At 33.4% G+C, this 11476-nt stretch overlaps 1 protein-coding gene across 1 annotated transcript; it reads right to left on the bottom strand.

Moving 5' to 3' along the window:
* Nucleotides 1-1865: 1865 nt before the first annotated feature.
* LOC121373899 (lysosomal-associated transmembrane protein 4A-like) lies at nt 1866-11442 on the bottom strand. Its single transcript, XM_041500707.1, has 7 exons — nt 11243-11442; nt 7761-7932; nt 7206-7282; nt 6494-6622; nt 5855-5950; nt 5418-5519; nt 1866-4895 (listed from the first exon to the last, which is right to left on the bottom strand). The coding sequence occupies exons 1-7, from the start codon at nt 11342-11344 to the stop codon at nt 4818-4820; spliced, it is 756 nt and encodes a 251-aa protein (XP_041356641.1). The 5' UTR covers nt 11345-11442; the 3' UTR covers nt 1866-4817.
* Between the last annotated feature and the right edge of the window lie 34 nt (nt 11443-11476).

Genomic DNA, 11476 nt, shown 5'->3' on the forward strand with positions numbered 1-11476 from the left:
TTAGAATCATTCCCAATCCATGTGCTCGTCTTGCGAGTCCTCCATTTTATTGTTTTTCTCAATTAAATAAAGTTTGTTGGGGGAGGGGTTTACTGGGATGTATGCTGTCATTGGGACCAATTTAACGCTAAGATGCTTCTCGTTCCGACAGCCTTCACCATCAGGGTGGATTCTTTTTTTAGAAAGATTCCTGGCCTCCACGTCATTTTCTGGCTAATTGTAGTTGACCTGTTTTTCCGAAGACTCTTATAACGGTCATTCTGCAGAACGTCGCGGTTGTTTGCGTTTATTCTTTACCTGCCCCAGCCAGACCCGACCACACCACTAGGCCTAAACAAACCCTGACTACAGATGGTCTAATCTGATTGATTGATCCTTTGAATTAAAAGGTGTTGACTAATAAGCTTGCAATCTTACTCAACAACATTGTCCTATTTTAACTATTTGTTTTCTGTATAAAAAACGATCTGAAGCATTTTGCACCAGATCCCCATCTGTGAACACATTGGGATATTTCTCGTTCCAGCCAGTGCTCCACAACTGGCATATTATAGGCCGTCGTGTGCTATTTTGTCTGTGGGATGATGTATATAGCGGGAGTACTATACGGAATTTATAAAACGAGTTTGTGAATTATTTTATTCCCAGAGCGATAGCGAGGTGCATTATAAAACAATTCCCAGCAAAAATGACGTTCAGGCTAGCCTTACGTTTCTGGACACATTTTCTTGGACTATGCAACAGCATTTTAATAGGCAAACGTTTTTCAAAATGGATGACCAAAACAAAAATGTTTCACTTTGTATTATTCTCAAATAGTCCTCGGACAGTGCAACTAAAGTTCTGAAATGATTAGTACGATTAAACTAGTCTCAACGGACGTAGAAAGTATGGTTCTTAAAGGGACATTCCTGAGTTTGCTGCAATTTTTAAGATGTTATCGACCAAGACTTTTTAACGATTGTAATTACATATCAAATATATTTTTCTGCATAAAATATTAGTGGCTGTATAATTAAATGTGTTTCTGATCGTTCTAATATCTGTACTAGGTTAAATTTCATTTTATTTCCTAAAATATTGTATTTTCGTACGTACGAAATTATTTGACGACAAATTCCAGTTTGGGCTTCTTAGAAATATTAAGACCAGAAACACATTGAATATACAGACGCTGATATTCTAAACAAGAAAATATATTTAATATGTAAGTTTAATCATAGAAATATTTTATTATTCAGAAACATTTTGCAATGGAGAAAAACTCAGGAATGTCCCTTTAAGAAAAGTATTGACTTAATGTGTGCCTTGAACTAGACACTAAACAAGTTTTATCAATAGCTTGTTCATATTAAATGTTTACCACAGTTAACAAAACTGAAAATATTATCAAAGAAACATTTTAATAGTTCTGCCTACAATTTATCTTTCTTTAAATTCCAATGACATACACATTACAGCAAAATTAGTTCCAGTGCGCCAAAAATCTTGTTTATAGTTTCGTGAGAAGTCAAAATTGAAACTAACAGCACCAGCGACTTTTTAATGGTTAACCAATGCTTTGTTTGCTCACAGAACAATTCTGTTTTGTAAGGCTAATAACAAAACGTTTAATGAATGACCACACTGAAGATGCACATAGGCATAATTCTGCCTATGATGATTGACACTGGTTGGTTCCGACCAACACTGCTGCTTCCAGTTATGCTGCCGACTACCTCTCACCCCTTCCAAACCCACCATGTGTTCAGTGATATGCACACAAAAAACCTTCATCGTGTTATTTTCACCACTCAAGGCAGATCCCTGCATATGACACACATATTTCATTGTACATGCAAGTATAAAAACAAGCAATATGCAAGTAATTTAGTTACTTTTTATTAACAGATTCCTGTTTCCAAATGACAATACATTGTGCTGAATAACAATTACAACATTTAAGACTAAACAAGAATTCCACTGAACTAAATGTTTCAGCTACCATAAACTGATTTCATAAACAAAGAATATATTGTGATGTTACATTCACGATTAATCCAATTCTTTTAGAAAAAATTTTTTTAAGCAAAAACACAATTTAATAAATTATAATATTTTAAATATGCATCGGGATGAACATTTATAGATGCAACTATAAACCAAGTTTCATTCATCAAGGCTTATAGTTTGTGAGAAACAGGACTTAAATGCCAAAACTCAATATTGACAGAGATGCCATCAGAAAAGTAATACATTTATCTTGCCTTTTGACTTTGTCACGGAAAGACAAAATCACTTCTTTGAAGTGTTCCTTTCCTCCTATCAATAGGGCAAATATATGCAAAAGCAATTCCCAGAATGTCTTTCAGGTACTACATCCCAGTGTTTACAAACATCAAAACAATTACTGTAAATCATAAAATATTAATCAATTTACATTTTACTGTAAATGTTAACCGATAAATAAAAATGTTAATATTATATACCTAAATGAAACATCAATACAATTACTGTAAATCATAAAATATTAATCAATTTACTATAAAATGTTAACTTGCAAATAAAGATGTTTATATTATATACCGAAATGAAAATGTACTAAACACTTTATAACACAACACTCATTGTACGAAATCTCTCCGATTTCATTTAATAAACAGATTAAAATCAACTGCATATCAACTTGTCACAAATTAGTGTTTAATGTCCATAATTCTGTAGTCATGCAAATCTCATAGTTCATACATGTGTTGTATTTTTTTTCTATTTTATCAGATTTTCAAGTCTCAATATCGAGTTCTGCAAATGTATGAATGTGTTGCATCTACTACACACCTATAGAATGAAGTCGCACATCGAATGGCCCTTTGGGGGGGGGGGGGGGGGGGGGTGTTGTCATTCATAGATCAGAGTCTGGCTGGAGATTTTCAAAGCTATGATATCATAAAACATCATAGCTTATATCATCATAGCTTACAATGATTTTACGATACTGTAGCACTAAGATAGCTTTGAAAATATGGACCTTGCTCCAATTAATGTTGCTCATCAGGTGGTGGTCAGAGTGGATTCTTGTGTAGACATCAGGTTACTGATCATCCCCCCAAAATGAGTAACGCATGCGACATTGCATGAATTGCAAAACTACCAGTGCCAAGATCTTAAAGGCGAAAAACGTCACGATCATGAACTGGCCTTCCATTTGTTTGGATATGTTGAAATATGAACTGTCTGGCACAATGTGTGGTTACCTTTTCAAAGCCATTCAGTAATTTTCAGCTTGCATACTTTAATGTAACTAATAGGTTAATACTTTAATGTAACTAATAGGTTAAAAGTAAGAATATTTTTAGAACATCATTATTTGATGATTTACAGCAATATATACAATTATATACATAGAAAATAACAAAATAATATGCACCCAAATATAAATCATAGAACAATTCTACTATACATGTGCGAGCAATAATAAAAAAAATAAAAAATAAAATATTGGAGAAAACAAATGAAGAAAAAGACCCTCATAATTTATCAAAAACATGAAAAAGTGAATAAAAAAAGCTCTATAACAAACTTATGATCACATATTGTTTCACATGACCAAATTTAATATTATTCAGTTAATAAAGTACTGTCTGGTCCAGGAGGATTTTTCTGTTTATATGTACATCACTTTTCTAATTACCAATACATTAAGAATACAGAATATAAACCAGGGAAAGCAACATAGAAAATTTAAGCACAGGCATGACTATGTAAGCTATGTTTTAACGAGATATAGTTTTATGGGCATTGCTATGACAATTCCAAATTAAGAACTTTGCATATATCTGTTATGTATTTGTACGGATTCTATATAAATTTAGTACAAGAACTATACATTACTCTTTCTTTATATACCGTAGCAGTCCTCACTTTGTGAAAATAATAATTGACATTATTTGTATCTTGTATTTTAAATATTGTTTGTTGGATTTTACAATGAGATCCACTAAAAAACATACAAACCAAGTACAAAATTCATTAATTTTTTTAATTTTGGTGTAGTTTGCATCATTAATAATATCCCCAATTCATTACTATCAAAACACATCAGCACACTTGAAAATTCAGTAAATCATATCCTAAATCTAATGAAAACTTAAAACCCCAAACCCAGTCATGATAGTAAGTGTGCCCAATTTTGATTACTGTTCAAATAATTACATAAATGATAAGAGCATCTTTCACTTTGTTACCAACATAAGCATACACATATTCACCAAAAACCATTAAATAGTGTACTAATAAAATGTTAACACCTGTATTGTACCTGTAAGTTTTTAACAATATCAAATACACACCAAAAAACATTTTGCAACACATTGGAAATTTAAAGAAAGCACAAAGAAACACAGATATATAATGCAGACAAATGTCTTCAGTTTTAAATTATTTTTCAACTTTTCTCCATCTTCTTTACTGTGACGTGCTACATAAGAATCTGCTTTGAGTTTCTTTTTGTGTTGTTTAACAGATTCATATTATGAGTTACAACAACTTAAACATTCTTAAATCGGATCACCAAAAACAATTGACATTTTATCTTTATGAAACATTTTTACCAAAAATACAGTACACATTCATTTTTCACTGCCATTATTGTTTGTAAGTCACAATTAAAAGGTGATGTCACTGTTATTTTGAAGAAAAAAAAAAGTGAAATAAATTGCAAAGATTAAGAATTTAAAAATTTAAAATAAATATTGTACTTTTGTGAAAAAGAAACAGTATACAAAGGTTATTAATTTAAATGACACACTGCAGCTGTATAGGTCACCACTGCCCATTATTTACTGGACATAGGGTGGAGGGGGGTTGGGGTCCATCTGCATTTTGATAGCATCTTCATACTTGGGAGGCAGCAACATCTGTGGAGAAACAAAACAAGGGCATGTTACAACAAATTAATATTAAAATAAAAAACACACAAGAGATATGCAAATATGCAATTTTTACGTCCACAGGAATGTGTGTTGATTGACACCCTGCATTGTTCATTATAATGTAAAAAGTGTCACACATAAAATATGACACAACGTCAAAAGTATCTGCAAGACATCCATTGCTACCACGCTGTTCAGTTTCTCTTTACAGTAAGGTAACAAGAAAATGAAAGCATCAATGTTATTTATAGTAAATGAAACAGGAAAATGAAAGCATCATAGTTATTTATAGAACATGTAACAGGAAAATGAAAGAATCAGTTATTTATAGCAGAACATTTTATTCAAATAATTACATATTTCATAAAAGTGTCTTGAATGCTTATTGTACAAAACCTGATATAATTTAAACCCATTTACACAATGGCCTGAAAATAATGATACCAAGACAAAAAAATAATCTAGCCCAGTTTACTTCAGAAAACAATGGCCACCCGTTGTACAAACCTCAGCATCTGCGCCCGGACTGTACTGTCTCACTACTCCTCGGTTGGCATTTCTCATCTGCAGATACTTGTAGCAGGCCCACACCACACCGATGAAGTAGGCCTAAAACACAATAGCCAATCTTAGACAAGACGCTAACATATATAGCAATTATTGAAAAATGTACACAGCAACAGTAATGTATTTTGATCAAGTGGTAGATAATTCTGTCTAGATTTCTATTTTAATTTCTTCTTGACATTTAATAAGCAAACATTCCATGAAAATGGCAGAATATTTTTTTTATCAGCAAGAACACAGTTCTACACTTATTAATATACCAGCAAATTTATGATTGTTGGTTTCAATATCTTAATTTTTTTCAAAATTATTCTTTTTTTTATTTTTATAAAAAGATATAAATGCCATGAAGGCTAAGGAAACAAGAGTTGTCTCACCTTGATGCACAGGATGAGGATTAGTACCGTGACGAAAACCAGCATCAGCCAATCACTGTCCATCTGCATGACTTTGTCCATCCCGGGCATGTCGGACTGACCAAAACAAAAACACAAAATTAACATGATGTCATTTTAATAAGAATACAAGTAAACATTAAAGAGCTTAGATTTACCCACATACTAGCAGGTAAAATAATTACAGCATTGAAATTAGTTCAAAAACTGTTGTTGAAGTTATCAAATTTCAATAAAATTGAGAACTGTAGTGTTTTCAACAAAATATTATGATTAAATTATTAAGCTTATTTAACATTCTTAGTCAAAGTTATTTTCTTGACAAAATGGAAGCTTGTGTACTATACTGTAATAATGACAAAGCTCTAAGAATTGAAAAAAAAAAAAAGACGAAGAAAAGATTATGATACATTATGACCAACTTAATGATGTCCTAAATTGACTTCATTAAAAGGAAATGGGTTCCACATAATTAGACATGCGTAAACAATCGGCCAGACAAAACCATCATTCATGCAATTTTCAGAGGCACATATTGCATGTTCTCAAGCACATATGATTCAGTTGCCCAGAAATTAAATAATCCTAAAGCCTTTCAACAAAAAAGATTCTATACACTACCATTCCCTGCTGGTGAATCCACAGTTTGATGTTTGGAGCGTACGTGAAGTAGCCAACAATAGTCAGACAGCTGAGGCAGAAGTCGAACACTTGGAGGCAGAAAAATGGCATCAGATATCCAGGTCGACTCTTAAAAACAAGACAAGTAGATGCATAAACATTATATTTATTCCAAAAAAAGTTGCTTGAATAAACCTGCAAACACAACTCTTGAGTTTGCACAAAAATGGAGAGAAGAGAGGAGTGTAAAGTATTATAAACTAATGTCAAATATATTGCCAGCTACAGACTTAATAATAAAAAATTATAACAAAACTATTTACAAGAAAGATGTTTAGTAAAAAGTATTATTTTACAACAAAATAAGGGCAACAAATGGTTAAAGAGATCCTAGCAAATTGTTAAGATTCACTAGCCACATATATTAACAAAGGGTAGAAATAAGTTGATGAAACCTCAGCATAGGGCTATTTGGTATCTAACATACAAGTGTGCACATACATAAAATGTGAGTAGAAATTGTGATAACTACATTGTTTAAGATATAATATATTGATTACAATACAGTCTAGCATATTTTCCCAATGTATTTCACATGGGTGGCTTGACAATGTTCAATTTTAATCAAAATGTTTAAACATTATTACTGTTATGTAAAAGATCATCTATTTTAATGAATATAAAATAAATAAAAAAACACTGATTTACTTACTCTGACAACGCCATAGATGAGGGCCACAGTAATGATAAGTGAAGCCAGTGTAATAACATATGCCACACACATGTCATCTGTAAAACAAACAAAAAGTGACAAATCAACACAAACCACAAAATGGTCTAACCATGTTGCTTTAAAACATCACCATATAAGTTTTAAGTAACAAAAATAGAGTGAAATAAAAAATATATTATTTGCTATTTCCACCCAGTACCCCATGGCTGGTATATATCAAAGGCATATGGTCTGTGCTGTCCTTGCTACTAATGGAAAAATGTAGTGGGTTCCCTCTGAAGACTACAATTCAAAATTACCAAATGTTTGACATCCAACAGCCAATGATAAATATATCAATCTTATCTAGTGATGTCGTTGTCAAAACAAACTTTAACTTTATTTGCTATAATCCATCACACCTAAAGAAGTTGTTTTGTCTTAATGTCTATTGTGAAGAATCATTTGCTAAAATGGTGGGTTTGATGAACCATGGTCTTTAAAAGTATGACCATAAATAAAAAAAAGTTAACAGCAACCAAAACAAAACTAAACCTTTTGAAAATGGCTTCTTCATGAAAGCAGAGTATGAATGAAATCCAGTGTCTGCTCCTGTTTCTGTAACCATGATGCCATTGTTGTTGAAAGTAAGATCTTGACGGGGCTTCAGGATGTCTGGGTGAAATGAAATCAGTATCAGAGCTCCAATAAGGAGAACCTGCATCAACTGTTACAAAAAAAGAAAAAAAAGGATTCACTTAAAAATCATCCGTTGTTATATAGATGAAGACACAAATGTGCATATGTTTATTTACATTTACATATACTGAGAGAAAGCAATAAGGGAATATTTGGTACTGTAGACCAAATTTCAGCCACTATTAGTATTAGCATCGTAATGTCTGTATACAAAATACACTTCTGTAATGTTAGAATGAACTCAGAAATGTGGGAATGACATGGTTAACTTCCTGACACTATGCATAAGAGTTCTAGTTGGTCACTATTTCCTGAAAGTTTTGGTATTTGGGTTCATTATCAGTACATTAATGTTCCATTTGGATATATACTCAAAGGGAAGTTATTGTGACATGGATTGTTTGGAGTAATAAATTTGTGAATGGATTTAAGGATGTAAACCAGAGAAAATGTGCATGAAACAGCTCAAAGAAATGCAACCAAGCAGTTGTTGCAGCGATTGCATGCTTTGTGCAAGAATCATAGAATATTTGGGAGAAATGCTGTCCAGTGTTTACCGTAAAAGGCCAGACATTCAGTTGCAAATCATTGCCACTCTGTACAGCCTTCAGAAGTCCAGAAAAACCACAATTAGTGAACTGTTTGATGCAATTTCGTCATGCCACGCCTCAGTTAAAATGACAGATGGCGAGTCATAGGGATGCTTCAATCTGGGACCTCGCACGTCAATTCAACGTCCACAAAAACACCATATGGCACTAATATCAACAAAGCAACCAGGTCAGGGACTGTCCCCATAGCGGCCGACCACCCGTTACAACCCCTCGCGTTTAATGGCCTCAATTAGACGACAGTACCAGGCCTGTATCAATGCTCAAGGTGGACACACTCGCTACTGACTGTGAACTTTGTTCTGGACCCCCTCTAGTGGCATATGGCAGGTGCACCCTTTTCATGGACTATTGCTCATTTCCATACCTTCAGACATTTCTCTTTCCATGTTATAACACAGCAGTAAAAACGTATCATCAATTATGTTTGTTTTTTGTGTGTAACAGTAACTTTTGCCTTTTAGTATAGTAGGACAAAAAGGTAAACAGTGGAATTAAACATTGCAACTTACAAAATAGCATTAAATAAATTACACTGTATCTCCATGTTGACAATAGATCTCTTTCACATTCCCACAAAGAGTACCGTCCCTTGCCGAATTGGACAGTAATGAGGATATATACAAATTGGGGGGCATGATCGACAGTTGTCATGAACGTCGTAAGTAGCTTCGTAGGAGCTGTGAATCTCTAGCGACTAACGTAAATATTTCGTATAAGATGTTAAAGCTGCACACCCTAGTTCCATCCAGTGAAAATAATTTGGTTAATCTACAAACCTGTAACACACTTAGATCACGTTTTTATCAAATGGAGTGAAAAAGCAGGTTTTATATCGATAAATACCATGGGAATCCCCATGTCCCAATTGCTTGAAATAATTTTGAAAGTTAGTATTCTGATGTCAACAATGCCTACGTCACAACAAATTTCACAGACTTGGGGTGTGTTCGTTTCACCTCTCCTGGACATGTTCCAACTGTTCTGTCCTGGTTGTATCCCCTCTCCAGATATCGTAAGACTTAGCAAAATTATTGGTTTTAAGGGTTTGTAATGTTTTGTATTGAGAAACTTACTTGTCTGAACTTTATTGTTACTGAAAATGTTCACGAACTGTGAAGAAAAATCTCACAAATGAACAACAACAAATTGGATGTTGATTGCGCGAACCGTGCACGAGAAAACAAACCGAACCAAAATGATAACGGTCACGTGATATACCAACGTCTGTGACATTAAAAATAGATTGGACCTCGCTTGCTTAACGGTTTTTTCTCGACAACACATTTTGTGAAAAAATGCAAAAAATGCATTTCGTGGTTTTACAAACATCAGGATTACCAAAAAGCACTTCAGGTGAATGGAAATGTGTATTCTAAATAATAAAATGTAAGTAAAGTGCAATTTTATTTGTGAAAAATGGGGTTTAATAGCGAAAAACAACGCCGTAATGGTTAACAAATAAACGTAACTAGGGTGTGTCCCTTTAAAATGGCTGCGAAAAACAGTCTACTAAAGTTTACATCGGAATGGTTTAAGACCAAAAGCAGTGAAACATTAACTTAGACGAAATATCTGGAGCCGCCGCCTGCCAAGGGTATTTTAACAACGCAAAATTAAAAGATTCATACAATAAAATTAACTTTAGTGGAATGTGTTTTTTACTTTTAACAATTAGAATTATAGTTAAATACGCAGATTTCCAGTGGTTTAATTCTCCACATGTATCAGTATTTAAAATTTAATAAAATATGATTCCCCTTCCCCCTAAAAAACCCAACAAACCCCTAACTCGCATAGACCTTTATCACAGCTCTATTTTCTCCTTATCGTTTCATTTAAAAAAAAGACAGTCATACAACTACTAATCAATGTTACAAGTCTATCCACAAATTATTTATTTATTTACTTATTTATTTATCTTATTTTATTTTCACTATCATTTATATCAGATACATACAATTTCACTTGAAATAATATATGATATTTACGAAGTTTTAAAACATATATGAGCCGTCACACACGAAAACCTACAACTTAGCATGACGTCAAAAACCGAGTAAACGCGGCTCAAAGTTTGACATCATATGTAAACGTGGAAGTAAAAGTTGACATGCTGTTTGCGTTGTTTGTTTTGAAGAATCTGGAAGATGACATCTTCTTCTTTACATGAAAATCAGTTTGAAGTAAACATATATCTGTATGTACAACAGTGTTTGGTTACCTTTACTTTTGACACACGCCCCGTATATCTGACGTCATGGGACGCCATCGTTGATTTTCAATCGATTTTAGAAATTGCTAATTAGGGGCGTAATCATGGAACCCTATGGAGTTGCAAATGATCATAAAATATGTCCGGCAGGATCCACGAACGTGCTGAAAGTGCTAACATGTTGAAATAGTGTTTTTGAAGGCGTAAGCCTCTATTTTTCGAAAGTGATCCGGAACTGGACAAAGTAATCCGCAACTGGCGTAAGTACGCCAGCTCGAACAACATTGTTTTTGGTTTGGACAATAGTTTACGGTTAGGGTTAGCGATAGTTATATAAAATATCTTTTAAAACAATTTGTTCTATAAAACCAACAATGTTTGAGTTCAAATCCAGGCCTAGCACTACATCGTTTGTAGTAGTGGGGAAAATACGGAACTCTTTCCGAAAGGGTTAATTTGACATCCTTGTAACGGCTTGTTTAAGTTGTTAAATTCAGTAACTTCTTGCTTACCAATTGCCATATTCCAAGCAAAATTGTCCCAGTCTTGACGTGGCAACAAAAACAACACCGATAAGAATTCGGATCGTGCTGATCAAACTTAAATTTCATCATGAAACCGTTTGTTATTGAAGTGATTTTTCAAATAAAATAACTAAATAACAAAGATTTTGTTTTCTCTAAAATTAGTATGTAGCAATGGTGTCACTTCCTGTTTCATATTATCAGATTCATACGCGTGCGCAT

Source organism: Gigantopelta aegis, chromosome 6 (genome assembly GCF_016097555.1).
Source record: "Gigantopelta aegis isolate Gae_Host chromosome 6, Gae_host_genome, whole genome shotgun sequence".
NCBI lineage: Eukaryota > Metazoa > Mollusca > Gastropoda > Neomphalida > Peltospiridae > Gigantopelta > Gigantopelta aegis.